The 26,352-nt window shown below is 39.5% G+C and overlaps 1 protein-coding gene across 1 annotated transcript in view; it reads right to left on the bottom strand.

Moving 5' to 3' along the window:
* ESR2 (estrogen receptor 2) overlaps nt 1-26,352 on the bottom strand; it is an 83,949-nt gene that overhangs the window by 45,969 nt on the left and 11,628 nt on the right. Inside the window, exons 2-4 of the mRNA XM_082442703.1 lie at nt 19,395-26,347; nt 7,441-7,884; nt 5,627-5,799 (exon numbers count right to left, since the gene is read on the bottom strand). Of these exons, the coding sequence (XP_082298829.1) occupies nt 5,627-5,799; nt 7,441-7,793 (526 nt within the window). The 5' untranslated portion in view covers nt 7,794-7,884; nt 19,395-26,347. The remainder of the gene's footprint in view (nt 1-5,626; nt 5,800-7,440; nt 7,885-19,394; nt 26,348-26,352) is intronic.

Here is a 26,352-nt window from a genome sequence, read left to right as displayed (position 1 = left end):
ACCAACATTCCTGATCTCCTACTGATTTCCAGGTAGTTTTCATCAGCATTTCATTTAGTCCTATAACTTCCCTTATAAAGAGCTATAATCCCCATTTTACAAATGAAAACACTTAAGCTCAGTTCAATAATCTCCTTAAAGTTATTGTTTTAGTTTTACATGCCATATAATAAATTTCTACAAACTTAAAAGCTTAAAATCAAACAAATTTATTATCTCATAGTTTCTGCAAATAAAGAGTGCAGACACAGCTTACTCTACTCAGGGTCCCAACAAGGCTGCAACCAACGTATTGACTGGGCTGTGGTCTCATCTGAAGCTCAGGGTCCTCTTTCAAGCTCATTTAAGTTGTTGACAGAATCAATTCCTTGCAGTTGTAGGACCGAGATTCCCATTTTCTTGCTAGTTATAGGCTGGACACTGCTCTCAGCTCCTAGAGGCACCTGCAGTTCCTTGCCCAGAAGCAGTTCACAACATGATGTTTGCTTTCTTCCAGGCCAGGAGGAGCACATCTCTCTGACTTCCAGTCTCTCCCCAGTCTGCTATGATGGAGTCTTATATAATCACAGCATAATCACAAGAGACTATCCCAACACCATTTGCCATAAAATGTAACCTAACCAAGGGAGCGACTCTATCATCATATTTACAGGTTCCATACACACTCAAGAATAGGTGGTAATATAAGATGTGCTATAAAAAAAATTTAAAGGAACAGATAATTATCTTGTTATTGCTTTTATCCTCACTTATAATATTCAAAAATAAATTTTAAAAGCCAAAATGTATTTCTAATCAGAAACTTTCTATTGTACTTTAGAATAGAATGCTTTATACTTAGAAGATAAATGTAATCCCACAGTACATTCCATAGCAGGAGCAATCTTTTAAGTATCTTCTAAAACCTCTAAGAACTATACATGATGTCATCCTTATTGGTTTTATAATGAGGTTCATAACAACAAGCATTTAAGGGACAAGTAGAGGTTGGCTTTTATTTTTCTCTCAGAGTTTATTGTAAAAGATCATTTTACTTTTAAAAAAGGATCAGAAAGCACAATAGTATGAACACGCTCAATAAAATAGCCTAGAAAATGTCTTATGCAAGAAGGTCATGGTAATTCACTTCATTTCTGGCAAAAAGAAAAAAAGTCATCTTTGAACTGCACCAAACGCCCCATGTATTAAAATGGCTTTCTTGTTCCATGCAACAGTCTGCTACTCCACACTAACAGAACTAAGAGAAAAGTTCAAAGCAAAATTAAAGGCAAAATATGAACCTAATTCTTTTAGTTAAGATATAAAACTTTATAGGAAAATATACTTTTTATAATACAGAACATAAAAGGTTATCTTTGTTCTCTGCAAAATTACTGAGTCTGTCTGAATGTGTATTATCATTCATATCCAACTGCATGGAGGGAAGAGACAGCACTGGACTTGAAATCAGAAGACCTGAGTTTAATATCAGCTCAGCCTCCTGGTTTTCTTATTTTAAAAACAGAGCAATTAGGGACTTCCCTAGTGGTGCAGCAGTTAAGAATCCTCCTGCCAATGCAGGGAACACAGGTTCGAGCCCTGGTCCAGGAAGATCTCACATGCCATGGAGCAACTAAGCCCGTGCACCACAACTACTGAGCCCACGTGCCACAACTGCTGAGCCCGCGTGCCACAACTGCTGAAGCCTGCGTGCCTAGAGCCCTGTGATCCAAAACAGAGAGAAGCCACAGCAATGAGAAGCTCGTGCACCACAACAAAGAGCAGCCCCCACTCGTCACAACTAGAGAAAGCCCACACACAGCAACAAAGACCCAATGCAGCCAATAAATAAACACATTTTTTTAAATAAAATAATGTAGCTCTTAAAAAAAAAAAGAAAAAGAAAAAAACAGAGCAATTATTACCCATACCCTCCCTTGCACTCTTATACTTCAATAGCAAGCATCTACCTTGTGGTTTCTTCCCTCAGGATACCCTTCTTGAGTTCAAGACCAAATAAGTCCCAAGTAATGGAATATATGCCTTGAAGGCAAGAATATTTTACACAACCTATGGGCTGCTACAGCTTCCCATTTAAAGCTTAGCCTATAATGTCTTAAGAAACAAAGAGTTGAAGATTCACGAGCAGCAGTCAGATGGATTTTAACTTTCAAATGACAATGATAAAAGGTTATTATAAATACCAAAATGAAAGTGCATAGTAGCATATAGTAGTAACATTACTATTATATGTGGATATAAAATAAGTAGCCAGAAGGATGAAATTTACGGAAATAACATGAAGAAATGGGCCAAATACATATCAAAAAAATAACAAAATTTTATAAGAGATGTAAAAGACCTAAATAGATGGAGTCAACGTGTTTCTTGATGTGAAGACTATTACAGAGCTTCCTTCCAAAATAATTCTTAGGTTTAATAAAATATCCACTTTTCTTAACATTAAGGATGTGAGGCCACTTAATAAAGTTATTTTAATGTTCCTGTGGACAAATAAACATGAGAAAATAGCCAAGACATTTTTAAAATAGGAGGAATTTATACTGGCATGCATTAAACTTCACTATAAAACTATAATACTTAAAATAATGTGGTACTTATACAGGAATGAAGAGATAGATCAACAGAACAGTCAGACTAAACAGTAGTTTATATAGAACTTAATATATATCATATACATAGAAAAAAATTGATGAACACAAGAAAAGATGCTCAAAATCGTCAGTAATCAGAAAATGCAAAATAAAACCACAGTGAGATAGAACTACATACCAATATAAATGGAATGGCTAAACTTTAAAAGACTGATAATATCAAGTTTTGATAAGGACATGGAGCAACTGGAACTCTCATACACTGCTGTTGAGAATGCAAAATGGTTCGACCACTTTGGAAAACAGTTTGTTAGTTTCTTATAAGCTAAACATACATTAGCTTATCATACAACCAGCCATTTTACTCATAGATATTTACCCAAAAGAAATAAAAAGATGTCTACACTGAGAGATATGCATAAATGTTCATAGCAGTTTTACTTAAAATAGCACAAAACTAGAAACAACTCAAATGAACAAATAAACAAAATGGGGTACACCTACTGGAATATTAGTAACAAAAAGGAATGAACTACTAATGCATCCAACAACACAGATAAGTCTTAAAAGCATCATGATAAGTGAAAGAAACCATACATAAATGGTTACATACTTTATGATTCAATTATATGACATTCTAGAAAAGGCAAAACTATAGGGACAGAAAATAGATCAAGAGTCACCAGAGCCTGGGAGGTTGGGGTGAAATTGGCTGCAATGGGCATGAAGGAATATTTTGGGGTTATAGTAATGCTCCATATCTTAATTATGGTGGTGGTTACATGACTACATGTATTTTCAAAATTCATAAAACTATAAAAATAAAATAGGGGAATTTTACTGTATGTAAATTATATCTCAAACAAAAAATTAAGCTCCTATATTCAAAAAAAAAACAATGAAAATGGATTTATTCAATAAAACAATGTGGACAAAATTGACAATTTATGAAAATATATTTGATTCTTATTTCATTCAACATACCAAAAAAATTGAGTAGCCATTTTCAGTTATTGCAATGCATTTATACCAGAGGGCACCAAAAATATGAAGAGTCCTAAGAAATAATCATTTAGGCATGAAGCAATTGTAAGAGCACTAACTCTTTCCCATTTGCACTTTTAGGATATGACATTCCTTTTCCCTTTCCCAGCAGTTCCTCTGCTGATGCAGTAGGAAAGAATGACATGGGGAAAGCATAGGAAACTTACTTTTTATTGTTTTCAGCTACAGTCTCAGGGTTCATGAAGTATCATGAAAGATATTCCATGCAGAGATTTTTCCCAAACAGCAAATAAGAAGAATTCTCTTTTTAAAGGATGTAGTTAGTTGTTTTGGGTCAAAATTTCCTTAGGAGATAAAATTCTAGAACCTCAACAAGATAGAGAATTGTCATCATATCAAGAGTTTGGTTCTGAATTTCAGAAAATCTGAATTGTTCTTATCATATATCGCAGGAAACTGGACTTGGCCTTATAATCTACTAGTACAATGATCATAAACAAAAAATTTTAAGCACTGAATATGTTAAACATAGAATGAAAAGCTCTGTGTATGTAAAAGCAAAAATAAGCAACCATGATTTATGTTTTGATAATATTTGATGACATCAGCTTCCTTTATCTGTGCTGTTTTTCCTTTCTGTAAGAAAAGTTTGGAAATGGCAGAGGGCCCTCATCCACCTAACTATGAAGATTTTGGAGGAGGAGGGTTTAAATGAGATTAGGATTAGAAGAGAAATACAAGGAAGAAAGAAAAGACGTTGATATCTGAACTGAAAACAGAAGAGTTAAAAGAAAAACTAGAATAACTTGAATTTGCAGGTTGTTTATAACTGACCAAATATTTTCACATAAGCAACCTCATTTCCTTTTTAGAACAACTCTGTATCTCCATTTTACAGATGAGCAAACAGGCTGGGAAGTATAGCCACAGAGAGTGGCTAAGTGGAGGGTCCAGGATAAACAGGTGGTCATCTATGAAGGGTGAATTTCAGGGGACTCAGAGGAAGGTGATTCCTTATCTACCAACATTCTACCCCTCACCTCCCTCTGGATTACATCAGCTTCTCTGCTCGAGGTAAAATGCTCTCTTAATCTAGAGTTATCATTGGGTGAATTAACTCAGTAAATTGTCGATTGCCACTTGCACACTATGAATTGCTTTAAGGTTGCTTTCCTCAACTGGATAAGAACAAGGCACTGAGGCCTTGGCAGAAAAGGGAAGGGAACTCTGAGATGGGAACATAGGACACTGCCTGGGAGTAGGGCTGCCGAGGGAGGGGTGAAGGGGCAGAGAGACAGCCAAAAGCACGAGTAAGCAGGAAAGTGCCTTCAGCAAATTAGGGCCAGCAAGGACATGTGTGGTAAGGGGCTGACTGGCCTTGAAACCAGGTGTGCACAGTTTGAAATTGATTAAAAAGGCCACTAAAACAAACAAACAAACAAAAACCCAGCCCAGCAGAAATTTGGAGAAGGGTAGGGAAATAGTCTAAACCCAGACCAGGAAACGGGATTGTGAAGGAGGTTCCACTAGTTCAGGGCAAGACATGCCTCTAGATAGATTCTCAAAGACCACTGGAGTTGAACTACTGACTTCTGATCATTTCCATAAAACATGTTTATTCTCTCTTCCTCAGGAGCCAGCCCACCATCATGACTGTTACTTATGCCAGATATTAAACATAAGACAAAGGAAGAAACAATCTTTGCAGTTCCTAATGAGCACACATTTTTTTGCAAGCTTTATCTTCACAAGGGTTGTAGGTAGACGTCTTCTCCCAAGAAGACGGCGATGGGTGATGATGGGGTGAGACCCATTTGGGTTCTGGGGTAGAGAGCTGCAATGAAAGATAAAGTACTCTACACCTGAAACAATCCACCCCACCCGCAAACACACATGATCCTCTGAACTGCTCATCAAGTACTCTGTGTACAAAGCAGGCCAAAGGTGAAATTTCTGCCAGGTCATCTGAAAACTTGTTTAAAAGCAAAAGTGGAAAACTAAAGAAGCAGCTAACAATACCCTTGTACCTTGAATGCTTCTTTTAAAAAAGGCCTTACATCCTTCACACGACCAGACTCCATAGTGATATCCCGATGCATAATCGCTGCAGACCGCACAGAAGTGGGCATCCCTCTTTGAACTTGGACTAGTAACAGGGCTGGCACAACTGCTTCCACTAGCCTTCCTTTTCAATGTCTCTCTAGGGGCAAAGAAAACATTCATTGTAAAAGAGCATTAAAGGTAAAACAGGGCCTTTCTAGAAAAATGAACAGCATGAACATTGCCTAATTTATCTCTTTGCCCTCAAGGGTTCGTGATAAATATATTGCAAGAAGTCTGATCAAGCAAAACCTTTGTTACTGATATCAGCTCTATGAAGAGTCACCCTGTTGGGATGACTGATGCTCGAAAGTGGTTAAGCAAGTTTATGCCCGCCCATGCAGTGCTGACGAGCACCAGTAACCACAGATGGCCAGCTGTAGCCATCAGGGTGTACAACTTTGAGTGTAATAAGTGACCAGATCCAGTCTGGGTGGAAATGGTGCGGAGAAGAAAAGAGGAGAGAGGAAGAAGAGAGAAGAGAAGGGGAGATCGTGAACATGTGCCTGTCCTTTGAGAAGGCTTTGGAGGAAGTTGTTCAATGCTGGGTAGAGGGAGGGCCAGGGCTTCCACAGAGGAAGGGACAGCCCACAAGGGAGCCCCAACAGGCACCAAAAGCACCTGGTTAGTTCCTAATTTTGCTACAGCATGTTTCTTTTGGAAAGGAAATAGTAGAAGTATGATTATTTATAAATTAAGGTAATTATACTATGGTTTAATTTACCCAAATATTAGCAGAACTCTGATTAGAACTTGTGCTCAGAAACAAAATATTTCTTCCTTTAAACATTGAATGAGAAAACATTATTTTTAAAAAGTTATCTACAATTTTCATATTCTTTTACCAACAAACAAGAAGCATTTTTTTAAAGAAGAAAAATAAAATTACTGTGTAATACGGCTTTCTCAAAGTTTTACGATATTTGAAAGTAATACATTTCAATACCAAATATGCTGTAACTTAGTACTTTGGTTGTTTTGGAAATTTATCTCCCCTTCATGCTTCTCCCTATACTACCTCTGCTCTCTGTAGTCATAATTATCATTAAAAAGATCTGGGTTTGATCCCTGGTCAGGGAACTAAGATCCCACAAGCCGCGCAGAGCAGCCAAAAAAAAAAATTACAAATTGAATGGAAATAACCCATTATATTACCTTGGACTTAGAGTTTAAGAAAGGTCAACTAAAGTCCACATTTAAATAGTTTCCCATCAATCTTTATAAAATGTTATTATTTTAGTTCATTGTTTAAAAGCTTATACCAATGTCTGTCTGTCTTTTCTGGCTTCACCTGTCTAGTATTTCATTAAGTTGTAATACCGACAGTTACTTTCATCTTGGACACAATTTGTCATGAACACTAAATTGTGATTTCACTGCAAGATAAGAAGGATCTAACTTGAAAGTAAAGTAAAACTTTCTTTTTCAAACCCAAATCACTTCATCAAGAAGAAAGTGATTTAAGTTAAATTCTTTATTTTCTAAAGACAGTAGTCATGATAGTGAATTCTCCCCCAAAACACAGATCTGTAAGCTCAACTTTGTAGTAAGAACTAGAATATCAGATTAGATATTCTAGAATTCAGAATTCTAGAATTCAGAATATCAGATGTTTTAGGTGCTCTATTTGATCTATGTAATAATGAAGACCTTGTATAACACATATCTTTCTTTCCACTAAATCGTAAAGCAATCTGAATAATGGCCATGAACTACAATTCAGAATGAAGACTGGATTTACCTGTTCCCAGGTAAGGTGTGTTCTAATGATCTCGTTTCACACCAAGGACTCTTTTGAGGTTCTGCATACAGAAGTGACGACTGGCAATGGATGGCTAAAGGAGAGAGGTGCCCAGGAGTTGGCCACAATACATTTGGGCTTGTGGTCTGTCGACCAGGCCCACCTTCCGAGTTATTGGGAATACTGTAATTCATCACGGCAGGGCTATAGAATGTCATGGCTGAATATTCATGGTGGCTCTCTACATAGGAGGAAGGTATATATATGGGGCCTGGCTCCAGGGGTAGGATGGATTGACTGCAGTCGTAGGAGACAGGAGAGTTAAGGCTAGATGGTGAGTTTTTGATATCCATGTCTTGAATAGGTAACAGCTAGGAAAACTCCTTGTGAGAAGAGGCACAAAGGGACATTATAATGTTCTCAAAGAATCATAGACAGGTATGGCTGTGAAGAAAAAAAAAAGACATTTCTAAGTTACAGATACAAGCATACTATTAAAAAGGTTGACATATTTCTATTAAACACACACACACACACACACACACACACACACACACACTTGTATGGGCCTAGAAATACATCCTGAAAAATATACACAAAAATATTAACCTCAGGGGGTATGAATGTAAGGCATGGAACTCATTTTCTACTTCATTCACTTCCAAAATGCTTTTGTTGTTAACCATGATAATTTTTTTATCATGAGAATTTAATATAAAGTGCTTTTAAAACTTAAAAAACACAGGGAGTTCCATGGTGGCCCAGTGATTAGAATTCTGGACATTCACTGCTGTGGCCTGGGTTCAATCCCTAGGAACTGAGATCCCACAAGCCACATGGCACGGCAAAAAATAAATAAATTAAAAATAAAAAAAATTAAAAACACAGGATTAAATCAAAATGCCATGCCAACCAGTTTTCTTTTTCTTTTTTTTTGTGAACTAGATAAGTTCATTTTTAAATTCTTACAGAAAAATAACCAGGAAAACCCTGAAAGCGCAGATCAACGAGCAGGACTAGCAATAACAGATCTTCAAACACACTATGAATAGCCAATAATGAAAAAGGAATAGACAGGCCAATGTACCTGTATCAATGATCAATTTATTGCCTTTCACCTAATACACTCTTCAGTATATGTTCTATGGCAATGGAATTCCTTAAGCATTTAAACTGAGCCCAGTGCTAAGCTTTCGCAGTTGAGGCACTGCAGGGACACTGCAGGAGGAAGAGGCCGCAGTGATTTCTGGCAGGGGCAGAGGCTGGCAGTGTGGGTGTGAGAACATCCAGTGGCGCCTGTGCCAGCCATAAGTCCAGAACGAGGTCCCACTGCAAACCTGTAGCCCTGGCACGGCGAGAACCTTTCTGCAATCACCTGTTCAGACTATGGCCTGAGGAGTTACACAGAAGTTGTTCCTTGTGCAAGTTTCATCACCAGCACATGCACACTCTGAAGGTCTTCTGCCCCCACGGGCACCTGGACTCCCAGGGCATGCCCACACCACCAGCTGCTGATCGCCCGCTCGCCACCTGTAACTCCAGACCACTTTTGTCCAGCTACACCAGTTAACATTTCTGCTAATTAGTGGCCAAACCATTTTTTTCCAAGGAGGTCTGGATCCCCCAAGTTTGTCCGTCTTTGGGTACTCTACCTCAGCTCCATGTAGAGTTTCTTATATCTTATACTTAATCTCTCATCATAGTCGGTAATTCTTATATTAGACTTCTCCTGTTGAACCTACTGTGTAGTTTCTATCTCCTGATTGGACCCAGACTGCTATGCAATAGAATGGAAAATCCCAAAACAGCAAATTCAAAAACTCAAAGGACTTCCCTGGTGGTCCAGTGGTTAAGAATCTGCCTTCCAATGCAGGGAATGCAGGTTCAATCCCTAGTCGGGGAAGTAAGATCCCACATGCTGCGGGGCAACTAAGCCCATGTGCCACAACTACTGAGCTCACGTGCTCTGAAGCCCACATGCCACAACTAGAGAGCCCATGTGCCACAACTACTGAGACCGTGCGCTCTGGAGCCCACTCGCCACAACTAGAGAGAAGCCCATGCACCACAATGAAAGATCCCACGTGCCGCAACTAAGACCTGACAGAGCCAAAAATAATAAATAAATAAATATTTTTAAAAAGTCAAAAGTTTTTGGAAATTTGTCATAGGATAAAGGTGGTATCTCAAATCACTAGGAAAACATTGGACAACAGAATTATCATTGGAAAAAGAATGTATGCCAGAATAAACTCCAAATGTTAAAGACCCGAATGTTGAGAGAACTGGAAAGAGGAAGGAGAGGGAGGAGGAGAGGAGAAGGGGTAAGACAGGAATGGGGGAGGAACAGGGGCTGCACAGGTACTAGAAGCAAATGTAGATAAATTCCATTATAACATGGGTGTGGGGACAATCTTCTTAACTATGGCTCAAAATCCAGATGCAATTTAAAAATGTACATAAAAGTACATAAACTCATGAAAGTAAATATCTGCATATCGTAAAAATACCATAAGTCAAAAGAGTAATGACAAATTGGAAAAAAAATACTCCCAACTTATATTAGAAACAAAGGGCTAATTTCTCTGGTATATAGCGAGAACTCTTAAATTAAGATGGAAAAAAACCCCCAAATATTCACTAGAAAAATAGGCAAAAAACACAAACAGAACACAGGAAAAGGAAGGTAAATGGCTCTTTAAACACATAAAAATATGTTCAACTTTGTTCAATAAAGAGATACAAATTAAACTGCACCAAGATACCATTTCTCACTTATGTTTGCCAAAAATTCAAATGTTTGACAACAGACTCTCTTGGAAAGGTTATGGAAAAAACATGGACTTGCTCCTACATTGCTGGTGAGAGTGCAAAATGGCACAACTTCCATGGGTATTTGGCAATAAATAGCAAAATTACATATGCTTTTTACCCTTTGGACTATGAGTCCATAGTGATGTTCAAAAAAAGAGGAAAAGAAAAAGAGAATCATCTGCTACCACTGTATCAGTTCCTCACTCTGAAAATTAGTAATTAGGGGTAAAGAATTAAACCTGCACTCTGCCTTTTTAAGAGAACCCGTAGTTTATCCCAACGTAGAGGGAAAACCCTTCTTTACCAAAGAATGCCACTTAATAAATAGTTCAGAAAAATATTCAGATGGATAGACAGATAGGTAGATACATACATAGATACATAGGTAGAGCAAATAAGTCAAATTGTCAGCAATTACTGAATCTAGATGGTAAACATACGGACATTATATTAGTCTTCCAACTTTTCTGTAACTTTGAAATTTTTCCTGATAAGAAGCTTTGAAGGAAAGATATCAAAATAAGAAATTAAAAATGGAAACCTTTTTTTAAAAAGTTAAAATATATGGAATAATATAATTTGGGGAAGGGAACAATGACCATTAATAATGAGACTGGTTGAGAGAGATCATTAAGAATCTAGCCTGGAGAAGTTCTCCATCTTCAATATTTTCTGCTCCAGCTGTCACCTACTTCCATATGTAAGCGACCTGGCTCTCTAAAGCTCCCAATTCCTTTCTCCTTTGAATGACATTTTCCTTTGAATGCTCATTCCATTTGTCCTCAAAACACAATATATCTATGATGGTTTTTTTTAAATGTCCATAAATTCTTCAATACTCCTCCCTTCAAAAGGTGGTGCCTAACCTCTCCCTTGAATATGGGCTAGATATAGTGACTCCCTTCTAATGAATAAATTATGGCAGAGGGATGGCACGTACTTCCATGACTAGGTTATAAAAGGCATTGCAGCCTCTTCCTGGCTTGCTCTCTTGGATCACTCACTCTGGGGAAAGCCAGCTGCCATATTGTGAGGACACTCAAGTAGCCCTACGGTGGCCTCCTGCCAGCAGCCAGCAAGGAACTACAGCGAAAGAGAGATTTTGGAAGCAGATCCTCCAGCCCCAGTCGAGTTTTCAGATGACTGTAGCCCTGGCCAACATCTAAGCTAAGCTGCTTCTGGATTCCTCTCAGAAACTGTGTGAGATAATGTTTGTTGTTTTAAGCTGCTAAATTCTATGACAATTTGTTACAGAACACTAGATAATTAATATAATATCCAAGGCAAAATTCATCATTTTCCTCCCCCAAACCACTCATTTCCTATTTGTGTTAATGACGAAGCCTATTACAGTTACCTCTGACTTCTCCCCTTCATCCAGCTACCTTTCATCACCAAGGCACATTGGGTTTTTCTCTTCATGGTGTCTTTCCCCATGGTTATGTCTTTCACCAACCTTGGAGCAAGCTCTTGTTACTTCTTATCTGTGCACCTTAAATAGTCTCCTTACTGCTCCTTGCCTCCAGTTAGCTCTTTCTCCAGGGCCACAGAGCAGCCAGATTAACATTCTTAAAAACCCAGCTATGAGCAGCCCACTGCTTCCCACCAGCCTCTTAATAAGTCATGCTCTTTTAACATTTAAGACGTTCCACTATGTTGTCCCAACTCATCATTCCACTCTAATCTCCTGATATTTTCCTACAGAGAACCTGCCATGTTCATAAGAAATATGCAAAGTGCATTGTGAAGCGGTTGGCATTTTATGCCTTATCACTTTTTTCACTCTAGCACTGCTATAGTTACTTACATAGAAATTTAACCCTCCTTATTAGATGGGAACTACACCAAATCCTTTTTGGAAATGGTAAAGGTGGGGTGGCAGAGTAAGAAGTAAGTACAATTAGATTTTAAGCTCCTGAAGGCACACACTGTATTTTATTCACCTTCCACTACAACGCAATAAATATTTGTTGTAAGAAAAGAATATGAAGAAATGTGTTGAAAATATATGATTTCATCCAGTATAGAGTATGAATCAAAGATGGAGCACTTGCAGTAGCCATGGTACTGAGCTGAGACAGGGGATCTAAAGGAGTTTCAAGACATGCACTCTGCCTTCAGGGAGCCACTGTGCCCAGTAAATGAGGCAGGCAGACCAGGTAAAATAACAAGGGATGAATACAAAGGTGCTACCACTTCCAATCAACATTGGTTGACCACAAGGGACAGGAGAGAGAATGGTAGCTGGAGACGAATATAAGATCAAGGAAGTTTAAAAAAAAATATGCATTTATTAATCATGAGGACAGGATTCCATATTTCAACTACTTAGATTCCCAATCAATATATACAATCCCTGATTCCTAATAGAAAATATGCAGGATAAAGTATATAATGCTAACTAGCAATTTCCAAACTTTTTAAAAAAGTTGTAGTAAAATACACATAATAAAGTTTACCATATTAACCATGTACAGTTCAGTAGTGTTAAATACATTTTCACTGTTGTGCAACCAATCTCCAGAACTCTTTTCATCTTGCAAAACTAAGATTCTATACCTGTTAAAAACAGCTCCCCTATCCCTCCCTCCCCCAGCTCCTGGCAACCACCATTCTACTTCTGTCTCTACAGACTTGACTACTGAGTACCTCATATAAGTAGAATCATACAGTGTTTGATCTTTTGTGACTGGCTTATTTCATCTAGCATAATGTCCTCAAGGCTTACCCATGTTGTCACATGTATCGGAATTTCTTTCCTTTTTAAGGCTAAATAATATTCCATTGTATGTATACACCACATTTTGTCTATCAAGGAAGGGTTTTAAATACAGATGCTTGAAAACATTTACAGAACCATGGAAATGATCGAAGTTAGAGCAAGTGGTTGAATACAGGAGTTGGTAATTAGGTCATCAGTGACCTTTAGATGTCAGCTCCAGAACTGACAGAATTATTAGGAGGCTTTTATCCCTCAATCTGTCCTGAAAACACCTCTCCTATTTCAATCCACCTACACATACACCTGTTCACTGTGCTTATGTTTTCAATATTGTACCTTGGTGATTGGATTTTAGTGCATTATTTTTGCTAAATGATCTGAGCATATCTTATGTAGCCAAATATTTAATCAAAAGACATTTAAAGTACTTTAACAGCACAACTTAAACAGTATGTAACAATTGAGAACAAAATACTTAAGGTAACATGCATAACAAATTGTATTTATGCATAATGTAACCTGGAGGTAATAAGTTTTATATTTCTTTTTTTAATTGAAGTATAGTTGATTCACAGTATTAAATTTTATATTTCTTGAACTTAAAAAAAAGAAAACAAGATGGCTTACCCAATTTAATAAATAAAAAGCATATCCAAATGTTAGTGTAATCACCATGGTGAGTATCCCAACGTTCTTATACAGAGCACTGCTCAAGGTAAACTTACATAAGGATAAACTCTACACTCTCAATCATCAAATGAAGATTAAATTATATTCAAGAAATTAAGAAGCAGGAAAGCAGTGGATTTTAGAATAAGAATTTGAACAAGAGACTTCAACTTAATAAGCAATTTTTAAAAATCAATTGAATTGTTTAAACAAAAAATCATTCTCTGAACATTTTGACCAATCAAGGTTTTACTGAATTTCATGTTGTCTCAACTTTACATTGCCCAAAAGAAATGTATTTGGCGTTTCGGCTTAAGTATCAGTAGAAGAGCCAACACACCAAACTATCAGAAAACCACCACTATCTTTTCCTTTCATTAGGCCTCTTAAAAACGTAAAGCTTCTACGGACACAAAGTAATGAATAGTAGCATGGAAATTCATGAACTTGAAATAACACTCCCCATTATCCAGCTGGAAAGGGAAAACACCATTTAAAATGAAGATCATCTCTCTCTCAGGAGCAGAGAATCAATCCTATCACTCATTTTCACCTACAACTGAAATGTTCATTCTTGGCCCAGAAATGCTGAAATGACCTGTCAGACATATACCGCCAAATGGCAAATGCCAGGATTCATCCAGGCAATAAATCAGGTACCACAGTGACTTTGCTTAGAAAATATGCATTTCACACATATATACCAACTTCTCTAGAATTTCCACACATCCCCAGTACCACAATAATTAATGTGAGAGAACTGGTTGCTGGACAATGATTAAGAGGATATACTGTTTTTTGGTTGGGTATCTTTTAAATTATCCAAATTCACATGACAACTATTTGTCAGTGGAGTCTTGGGTAACTAATAACATGGTACCCAATGCAAAGGGTTTTTCCTTCTTAAGCAAAGACACAACAAGGAGTAATGAACTTAAATCACTGCAGTAGACCTGGGAGACAAGAGAATACATAGCAAAAGGAAAGTCTTCTCCACTGGAGGTCTAGAAAAGTGAATAAACAACCTGTGGTCATTTAAGTAGTTCTGCTCTAAAACAGTGATATAAACTGATCGAAGGAAAGAATTCCAAGAAGAATATATTTCTCCAGCACTGTACTACAGATTTTCCCACACATTCGTTTGAACACCCAAGCATTGCCTCTATAACCACAATCTCTGGTATCACAGGGAAAAAGAATCTCTAAACAATTTAATTGTTGGGCCTGGAAGGCATGGAATTTCACCTGGCCAACAAAAGAACATGTACCCGGACATCCTGATTCTAAGAATTAATCATTTCTTTGCATGCCAATTTTCTTTAATTACTCATCATAGCCTAAAATAGTTGGCCCGTATCCTTCATGATGAACAGCCCTTGTCTTCTGCCCAAAGATGTCTCTCTCACACTCCCCCAGCACACATACCTGTGTGGAGCCCTCTTGGGTCACATCTATGTCCAGTGGGAAAGCTTTTTGTACACATGGGATTATATGTAGTGTTCTAATGTACTGGCTGGGAAATACATTATGGCTCTTAAACTAAAAAAAAAAAAAAAAAAAGTTTTTAAAATTCCAAATATTGACAGTGATTCCTTGAAGAAGAAAAAGGCATGCCCTAGAAATGGCAGAAAGACATTCTAGAAAGAGTAGACTGATTTTATCAAAGTGCCTATCAAATCTAGTTTAAAAAAATCAGAAGGCAGTCACCACCAGGTCTGTTTTTATGTATATTCTTGCCCAGTGGACAGAGCAGGACACCAGGTCCCAGGCCCAGCTCTGCCTGAAGGCCAGGTGATCTTAGACAAATCAGGTAAACTCCCTGAGTTCCTACATCTCCTTCAGAAGAAACGGGGACCTAATATGGGTTCCCCTTTCTCACAGTGTTTAAGGATGAAGCGAAATGATGTACACGAAAGCATTCTGCAAGGTATCATTACATATGCAAGAGGATGAAGTCAGTCTATCGGCATGCCACTGAATATGCTTAGAGTGTTACGCAGGATTTCCAGACAATTTAGGTTAAGACACCTTTATGGCCACCCTGAAGATTTCTGCCTCCTAATTTTACTCTCTTAAGTTCTTCTTGACAATCCATCACCACTGTCCAAAAAGCTGAGCTGCTAGTAGCCTGTGTGGAACACAAAATGCCACATTCTCCTATGCTGTATTCTTAAGCCCGCCCATCACACTTCCCCAAGCATTCAGTTCGAACACCTCACATCTGTGTGCCCCTCAGAAGTCATAAATTCACATTCACAAAGCAGACAATAGAAGGAATTTCATGGAAAAGATAAAAAATATGTCTTAGGTGTCAAGCGTCCTTGATGTGTATAAGTGGCTATTTGCCAATCATTAGCCTTAAATATTAAGAAAAATATTAAGAGTCTCAATCAGTTTAATATTAATTAGAAATAAAAAACACTCCAAAATCATCATGGAACTGATCGTTACTAATTGACTCACATACAACTCTTAAGAACATGTACATGTATTTTCCAAAATGAGAAAACTAACTCCCCTAATAGCCTACTGAGCTGGTTAGGAAATAGAATTTTGAGGGCTTGAATATGGGAAGAGGATAAAGCCTCAGCCCCAGGGTTATCACACTCTAAGGCAGCAGTGTGGAGGGAAAGCCCATCAATCTTCTCTTTCATCAGCAAATCTCTGCTCCTTCCCAATACCAAGTCAGTGACAATACTCCACTTTTAGGAAACAGAACCATATTCAAATATTCATTTGGGGCAGGGTGAGGGACAGTTGCGGGTGAAGAGATTCAAAAGGACATGACCAATGTAGAAGTTAAACGGAATACATTCAACTTGCCTGCCAGTCTGGGGTTTGACAGTGAACACAAAACATTCACTAACAAAACTTTGCAGTCCTGCTTTGAGGAAATATATATGAGTCCAGTAGTTTGTCTTTCCAGGTGACCCTCATTCTTCTGTCCTCTCTCAAGTACACCTGCACAAAGATTCCCTTCGTAAAGCCCTTAATTATTATCAAGAGCTGTAACCGTTCCAGTTGGAAATGCCAACTATCCAGTTTGCTGGTGTCTCATAAACTTGCCACTCTGCATATCCTAGTTACTGCCACTGTAGTTCTCTGAAAGGTACGTTGTGTATGTATTTAAAAGACAGGCTCTTGTTTTTCATAGCACAAAGGAAAAAGGCAAACGACATCAATCTGACATATCTTCATTAGGAGTGCCTAGCAATAACAGGCTCCTAAGTGTTTACTGAATTGAATAATGTATTAAACAGTAGAAAAATATTGGTTTATAAAAGATTTTACATCTATGTCCTACAGGAAAATCTAGATTTCAAAACATGGGCACAGGAATGAAAAAACTGACATCTACAAATAAATTGGGCACAGACTTTAGCTCCTATTAAAGAGAGTATTTTAACTTAAGTAGCCACAATCACTCTATATTGCATTTTAAATGTCTACAAATTGTCATTTTCAATCATTCTTAGGCTTCTCACTATTTGATAATATGTAATTTCAGGCAGCTTTCTTAATCTCAAATATAATAAAAGTATCTCTTAAATGCCAAGATTATAAAGGAACCACATATTCTATTAATATTATATAAATAACAAATTTTTTTTAAATGCCCTTGTATTTCAGTTTGGGATAACTAATGATGCACACCGTAACCAAAGGCTTATACCACAATGGGACCCAAATTTGCTAAAAATTAAATCTATTAGCCCAATATGAATCTAACACGTATTCCAAGCCTCTGGTTTCCCATATGCAAAACAGTTTTGTCTTTTCTTCAATTTATCCCAAAGTGTATAGGATTAAAACAAAAACACCAGAACCTGGCTCATCCCAAAAAAGAAAGGGAACTGAGGTTTTCTTTTGAGAAAAGGGAAGGAAGACAATTATTTCTAAGTAAGAATATACTGAAGAGCAAAACTATATAATCAGCAAACAGACAGTGATTTCCAGGGGTTGGGGTTGAGTGCAGAGGGCTGACTACAAAGGGGACTTCTGGGGGTGATGGAACTGTTCCATGTCTTGATCATGGAGGTGACTGAGTATACCGCTGTGTGCAACTGTCAGAATTCACAGAGCGATACACCTAAAGAGGCTAGATTTTACTCTATGTAAATTATACTGCAATAAGCTTGACTTTTCAAAAATGTTATGTCTAAAACAGTGTGCTAGGCACTGAATGATGAAGCCTAAATTCAAGTATACATTTCTCAAGGGCTCTAGACATAATTATCAAAAAACTTACCAGTAAATGGTTCAAGTTCAGCCTTCAGCATTCTATATAATTATTTTATTATTTATAGATATTATAAAATGATTCAAAACATGAATTAACATTACTACAAGATGTATTTTGAATCATTACCTGTTGGATAAACATATAGAAACCTACATGTAATATTCTTAAAATGGACATATCAATATCTATTAAATGCTAATTATATTTTTAAGGGTTGAATTTACCACTAAATCTTACCTATTCCATATTATAAATAAACTGAGAAATGTAAATGGTGATTAGATTCATTCACATCCCTCAGAACCACTATGAACGGTGTCCTAAATGTGTTTTTAATTGACTTCAGAGACTTACAGGACTTAAATGTTACAGGAGACTGGTGACTTCTGAAATAAGAATGTTTCAGTAATTCAACTGAAAAAAAATGCTTGAACATAAAACGGAATCCTAAGGTTTATGCTTTAACACCTGTTGATAAACAGATCCTAACATTTCCCCCTCTTCTAGAATGTATGCAAAAACATAGATTTTCTGCAGGAAAAAAAAAGAGCCAAAGAATAAGTGTGTAATGTTCTTTTCATAGTCACAGTACATTTACTTTTTACAATACTCACCGCACAAATCTTTCTTTCCACATGTTCACTTTATAAATAACAAACATCCTTCTCCACACACAAAAACAGCCACTGTGAGTTTAGAAACTTAGAACAAAAATTAAAATTCCTAATAGAATGCCCATGTAAATACTAGAAATCTAACAAAACAAAATCTTTCCTCAAGTGTTGTGTACCACACCAAAGCACAAAGTTGCTTTTTAAAAAGCTAGTAAAAGTGAGTCAATCTTATTTTCCTAAATAGAAATTCACCAGAATCCAAAGTTTTGCTTTTCACACACACACAAAATATATATATATATACAGATTCCCTTGACTTAATTTTATATCCAGTATTAATTAGGCAGGAACGGGAAAACAACGGGTTAAGAAAACAGCGGCCGGGGTTCCTCTTCAGCAAATAAACAGCCCAGATGATCTCAATCTTACTCAATCCGCCCAAGAAAGAAGTAACTCTGCTTTCTGATATGATTAAGGTTTGCCAGTTAATACATTTAAAAATACTAGTCACCTGCCTGATAACATGTACATCTTCCCAGGCCCACAAAATTCAAGCATGAAGTGCCCTGGTCAACTTTCCTACTGTCACCGTTTCATCCACTGTCGCGAAATCCGTAGAAAATACAGAGGAGTTTTGCCTTTTAAAAAACATGTATATTAGCACAATCAACCGGGAGCTTACAGGCACAAACTAATTAGTTAACTTGCCAGCGTCTTGAGTGAAAATATTTAGTCAAAACATGGAATTTCTGTTTCCAGTAGTTTTCCAGACTGGTGGATTTGGCGGGGGGTTGAGGGGTGTCTTTTATTGTTCTCAGTATTACTGTTTTCCCATCGCTGGATTTCAAACAGAAAATCAGACAAATCGCACCTTGACCGAAGGGGCACTTACCCTACTCGTACACACCCGCCTAGCAATCACTGAAACGCGGCACGTGCTTTTCCTGGACTAGTTCTGTTCCCCGCACCCGGCTGCGGCACCAGCTGCGGAGAGTGAGCGCACCTCGCGCAGCCCAGATCCCAAACGCAGCACTGGATGCCAGTCGCAGCCCTGGACGGTCCCGCTCTGGTCCGGCTCCCGCCGCCTCTCCTCTGCCCTGCAAGTTTCCAGAGGCGTCTGTCGCAGCGTCCGCTCTCCAGGCGGCCTAGCAGCAGGGGCGAGGGAGTGGGTGTCAGAAGGTCCAGTAGCCGGAGACACTGCAAAGATCACAAACGACTTAACGAGGAGCCTCTCCTTCCTTTTAAAGACGCGAGGGGCGGGAGGGGGAGGGGGGGGGGAAAGAAGCCCAGAGCCCACGTGACCACCTAGCCAGCGGCCGGGAGATCTCCGGAGGACCCGGACTACCCGCCTCGCGATCCATGCTCACCTGAGCGACGTAGGAAGCCCCAGGGTAGGGGCTGTCACCGTCGAGCGCCTCACAGTCACCCGCGGGAGCAGCAAAGCACAGACGGCGCCCCTCCCCCGGTCTTGGATTTGGGAGGTCTGGGGCGGGGCCTGAGAACGTGCATTCCTAACCAGGTCCGGGGTGATGCTGAAACTGATGCTGCCGGGCTGGGGGCCACGCTTTGAGGGTCGGCTCCCCAGACCCTGAGCCACGTGAGTCTGAGAGGAGCTGGATGCTTTGGCGTCATTAAATACAGAAGTCTGACTAAGCATCTAGAGGTGAAACTATTTGCCCAATCCCCAGCGGCAAGCGCAGCCTCGAGCCCCGGGAGAGGCAAAGCCGCGCGGCATGGTCGGGAGGTGGAGGGTGTGGGTTCTCATCTTTCAAGGGCTGGCGGGGAAGGCCTTTCGCTCTAGAGCAAAGATCCCAGGAACCTTCTCAAACTCACCTACTGCAAGGAAGCGCGGGGGTGAAGGGCGAGGGAGGAGAGGTGGTTCTGTGCTTCTCTGCGGAGGCGCCCCTCTTCCCTGACTCCGCCTCCGTCAGACTCTCTCCGCAGGCGAGCGCCCCCTGGTGGCAGCTCCTGTTTCCCCAGGTCTGCACGGTCCCTAAGCTCTCCTCACCCACCCCACCCGGCAGTGGCGCCCAGAGTGAGGACTAATAAGACTATTTGATAGTCACTAAGAAGCAACTGGCATCTTGATGGCAAAAATCGAAAAGAACGTAGCAGATGTCCCACAGGGCATTGTGAGACCCTAGTGCCACATTTGTGCCTAATTAATCATCAAACTACGGTTCTTGATGCGGTTGTGACTCCAGATCTCTGATGCAGGAAGACCAAAGGGGCATATGGAGGGAAACTTTTACAGCGTTAAGTGTTGGGGTTTAACCAAAATAGCCTAGAGGTATGCTAGTGTGCTCTGGGTTTGTAAGAGTGAAGTCCACAGGTAGCGGAGACAGTCTCCAAATGTGGAGAGCCACCTACCTTATAAACAACGGTTATCAAAAATTTGTACCCTCCCCACCTCCAAGGTTCAGTAAAGCTTGGACTCCTGGATTCTTACAAGTTGTAGGGCAGAGTTTCCTGATCCTTCAGGCTGAGAAGTTTGGACAGGAGGGTGTAGAGCTGACAAGATCCACCCTGTGGAGGATGGTAGAACAAAAAATGCTTATCTTAGCCAATCTCTGCTCCCCTGTTCCCTTTCCTGGGTTTTTCTCCAGGTGCCCAATACCTGTATTCTTTTTCCTTCTTTCCACCTTAAGGAGAAAATTTTAAAGGATGGTTTTTAAAAATCAGTTCCATTTGGTAGTACTTGTCAACAAGATACCTCTGCAATGGAAATTATTATGAAGGAATTTCAGTCATGAGCCAACAAGCAGACAAAGATGATGTGAGGGTTAAGAAAACTGACATCTATTAAGTAACTGCATCATGCCAGAGAGTGTGTTAAGTGCTTGCACAGCATCTCATTTAATCCTCATTGACCCCACTTCTCAGATGAGGAAACTGAGGCTCACAGAGCTTATAACAGCTACCTGAAGCCATGCATAGTGAGGAAAGAACCCAGTAGCAACAATGCTTTCATAAACAGCTGCCACTTACTGGGCATTTAGCCATGCTCCACTTTCTACATATTATCTCATTTTATACACAACAACCCTCTGAGTCAATTCTGCTATTGATTAACCCCATTTTATGATTGAGAAAATGGCCAGTCAGTGACTGAGAAGAACTTGAACCTAGGCCAGAGCCCAAGACTCTGTTTTCTTCCATAACGCAGCTGCAATAAATTGGAAATGAAGATGGCTTGAATGTCAGGACATTATATCTCCTGCAGACAAGCCCCACCTTAAAGCCTCCTGCCACCTGTGAGAAAAGCTTCTGCTCAACCCTGGAACTAGAGCTCCTTGTTTGCTGTAGTGCTTCCTTCAGAAATCATTCCACTCACAGGAACAGCATGTTCTCTTTTTAAAGACCCTCAAACACCCACAGAAGCTGTTTGTTACACAAGGAAGTCTCATTGCGGGAAATATTAAGCAAAGAGAATGAATGGGAGTGAGTACATTTCCTTCTGACTCACCCTGTGGATCGAGAAAGATAATGGTACCTTAGGGATGGAACCTTTGCCAGGTTGAACGCAGAGAGTGGGGAGGGTGACTATTCCAACTCCCCCAAACCAAGACGAAAACTAAGAAGGGATTCCTGAAACAGTTAAGTACCATTAGCTAGGCTAAAAAGCACCTGAAATCTAGTATTGAGGACGTGCCTCTGTTCAGCTGGGTCCCAGCCTCATTTCCACCTCACTCATGACCTGCCTAAGGAAGCACCCACATGGTATGACATTGAAAGGCTTTCCTCTCCCCCAAATATTCTACAACAAGGACTGAAGTCCTCACCATTCAGTCATCCTTTGGGGTTAAAGCAATGGATTGTTAAAATTCAGTTGTGTTATATATGATGGGTAATATTAATTTACTAGCATTTATAATTAAACTCATGAGATGAGCTTGCAAGATAAGCTAAATGTCACCTGGGAAATCAAAGGAAGTCAGAGTAAGAGAGGCACGTTTTGCTGTAGGAGAAAGGAAAGCATCTCCATTGGGGTGTACCTTCCTCATCTTTTCATCCCACCCTTTCTCTGTCTTGAGAAGCCAAGAGCCTAAGTAAAGTGAAGACTGTGACAGCCCAGCAGAACATGTACACTGCCTCCCCCACAGTGGTCAGCCTGCCTGTCAACACCGCCTGCACTGTGATTGCACCGTGCACGTCTTGTGTCTCTAGTAGCCGCGTGGTAGCATGGTGCCCATAGCACCCACCTAATACAACTCAGGCATTCAACAAATACCTGCTGAAGGCTTCAACTTGGAAAGATCAGAGGAAAAGGGGAAGGATTTTCTGTAGCAAAGAAACTAGCAAGAGGCTAAATAAATAAAATCCTGTTGAAGACAAGAAAGCAAAAGCTGATGTGCAAAAGTGTATAGGTGGAGGAGTCTTACAGATGACTAGAAGAGTGTCATGCTATAGGATGGCTTGGGATTATCACTCTTTCTCTTCTCAGGCTGAGGCCAAGTGGGAGGATTTAGGTCCTGGGATGCTCCCACCTGCTCCAAAGTATAACAAGATCAGGCTCCTTCTTCATATTATGTGGGTATAAATTGCTGTTTTAAGAGGATCTGAGAGATAAAACCCTAAAGTTATGGAATTAATAAAAGAGAAGGGAAAGATTCATTGCACCTGCAATAGCACATTTATTTGATGTTGATTAATTGGGAAGGTGGTATCACTAATGCAATGTATTAGAGGTTATCTCAGCTGCTCATGAATCAGGGTTCGTAAAATAGAATTTGGTATTTGAAAGTTGAATTTGGGTAGAGCTCTTCAGGATCATGTCCTTTGTAGAAATAAAAATGAACCTAATATTTACGCAATCTTTCCGGCCCCAGTACCACAATAGGCAGGCCTGCACAGATGGGTTCATTTTATTCATTTAATCCTCATAACAACCCTGTGGCCACCTCTGCTTTATAGATGGGGAAAATGAGGCACAGAGAGATGACTTTTTTGGTGAGGTCACCCATGTGCATGTGGCAGAGTGAAAGTTCCAAGCCAGTATCATCTGTCTACCTGCTAATCCTTTGCTTTCTCTGCTGTTATCCTGTGATGTTTTTCTTATTTGTTATGTAAACTGAGGCATATTTGTCCTTTAGAGCCTGGTTATTGCTGAATGAATTTTTGCCAAGTTCTTGTCTAGGTCTGACCACCTGTGTGCATATTTACATAACTTTATTCCTTACTGACATGTGTTTGACTGGAGCCTCTAGTAAGGTGACCAAGGACATAAGCAGCAAGGTAGACCTAACCTGATACCTGGGCACACAGACCACAGGACAAGGTTATTCTGACCCGCAGTTGAAATGAACCACCTGGGCAGCCAGCAAGTGCAGCCAACTCCTTATAAGTCATCCTTATTTTTTTCAGTCTTGGTCTTTGACATTTGTAAACATACAGGTAAAATAACTTTTTGTCCTTCTACTGCTCCTTGAAGGTACTTAAATTCTGCACAGATCTCTCGCATACCTTGAGTTTCTAATTTTCTATCCACTGAAACCAAACAGTGTGAAGAATATACGTTCCTGTCCTCAGCCCCAACTCTGATTTAAGAAATTCTCTCTTGAGCTAGAAAAGCAACTAGCCCCTAGAGGTCACTGACATGAATTTGAATACCCAGTTGAGAAAGAAAATGTTAAAGAACTGTTAGAAATGGTGGGAAATTGTAATATGCAATTTCACAAATGACTCAAATGAAATTCTAGAAATGCAGCTTCCTTACCTCTTCTGGCACAGAATAATATAATATTAATAACAGGTCAGACAGTGTAATATTCCCAGAAATAAGGTCAAAAAGGAGATAGGGTATAGACATACATGGCTTAAGGGACCACAGATTCTAATAAGACTGTCTGATTCCAAAGAGTTTAGAATTCAAAAAAACTAATTTTTTTTTTACTTGTAAATGTATTTGACATTATCAAGTTCTTTGTTCATATCGTGGAAAGTTACTAGAAATGTCTCACATTGTCCTTTAGACCCACATCAACTAACACTCCCGTGACACACATTGCATTAGTGGCTTTTTTTTAAACATCTTTATTGGAGTATAATTGCTTTGCAATGGTGTGTTAGTTTCTGCTGTATAACAAAGTGCATTAGTGGCTTTTATTAAAAATATAGACCTTGTCTTTTGTGTACAGAGAGAAGGTGCTTCTTTCACATATGTTACTGCTTGAACTGATGAGCCTAAATGGAGAAAGAAATGGTCTTCTGCAGTATTCAATCCCGTCCTTTTTTGGGAATTACAGCCAGGAAATAAACTTCTCCAGATAGTTCGTATAGCCTCTGAGGTATCGCCAATGTTGTCTAATGTACTAGTACTCCTGCATTTTTCCCTTCTTTTTACAGATCTACATTTTTTTTCCTATCCATCCAGGCAGTTTTGCTCACTAATCTCTCCTTCATGGTTCTGCCCATGTCCAGGCCACAGGCTTCCTCAGCTTGCTCGCACCCACCAGCCACAGCTTACTAAGAACTGCCACCCTAGGTGAACATTGACTTTTACTGTTAACAGATCACTTACGTAGCCATGTAATGCTTCATTTTCACACCAACTCTGTGACAATGATTTTATCTCCATTTTGCAGATAAAGAAACTTAAGTGAATTCTCCAGGCTTACAATTACAGGAACCCAGGTCATCTGACACGTCATGTAGATCCATACATGCCTCCCCTCGACAGATTCATTTCCTGCATTCCAAGCACTGGGGTCTCTGAATGTCCTTCATAATGCTACTGCTGGTAACCCTAGGCTTATGTCAGCCTGACCCCATCCCTTCCCTCTACCTTTCCCACCCTATGTCAGTCTAAAATACCATTCAAGGGAGAACATTATTGACAGCTTCTTTAGTGTTTTTTCACCTTAAAATTATTCTGACACTCGACATTACATTTATTCTTTCATAAAACACTCTTTTTCTGAGAATGCTTCTTGACGTTATGCATTTACATCTTTGTGAAAATGCCCCATTAACGCTAAAAAACAATAATGCTTTAAGTGCCTACCTGAAACACAAAAGCATATGAAGGTGTCTACTCACAGATGATGACAGGAGATGGAGGAGATGGAGGAGTCTATGACTACCATTCATTCAACAATTGCTTGTAAACCCTCTATCTGCACTAATTCATTTAATCCTCAAAACAATCTCACAAGGTAGGTACAATTTATGTTTCCATTTAACAAATGAGAAGGCTAAGGCTCAGAAAGTTTAAGTAACTTGCCCAATATCATATAGCTAGTAAAGTATGGGCAGAGGGGTCAAACCAGATCTGTTTCAGTCTAATGCCCATTCTCTCTGAACTGTTGATCTCCCTGAGGCTTTACACTTTAGTTAAAAAGAGAAGACAAATGCCTAAGAAATGACCTACAAGACCTGTTAAAAATGATAAGGGACAAATAAATGGTGGAGACCAGGAGTTTTGCGGGCATTCAGAGGACAAGAAGTCACTGTCCTGTGTGTCTGAGCTCCTCTTAGAAAGAGATTTACATTAACCCCCCCAACCCCACCCCAGAGCTCACTGCCTGAGCTGGCTGAATTTCAGACACAGAGAGCACTGATCTCCCCTGGGGGCTCCTCTGAATTCTACAGGTGCCCAGGCCCAGCTTTGCACTGTTCCCTCAGAATCCCTCATTATTCCACTCTGGCCTCTGGAATCTGCATTCAGAGCACAGGGCTTCCAAGATAGGACAGTAAGCACAAAGGCACCAGTGCAGGCAGGCCACAAGAGCCCACAGCAGGATGGAGCCCAGGCTTGGGGGTCAGTGGGTCCTGGGATGGGTTTTCAGCCCGATCACTTACCAGTTGTTTGCCCTTGAACACTTTTCTGGCCTCTTTGATCTTCCTCTGTA

Source organism: Balaenoptera physalus, assembly GCF_965194825.1.
Source record: "Balaenoptera physalus genome assembly, chromosome: 2".
NCBI lineage: Eukaryota > Metazoa > Chordata > Mammalia > Artiodactyla > Balaenopteridae > Balaenoptera > Balaenoptera physalus.
Note: the sequence above shows the minus strand (reverse complement) of the source record. Positions and strands in the feature narration are given on the sequence as shown.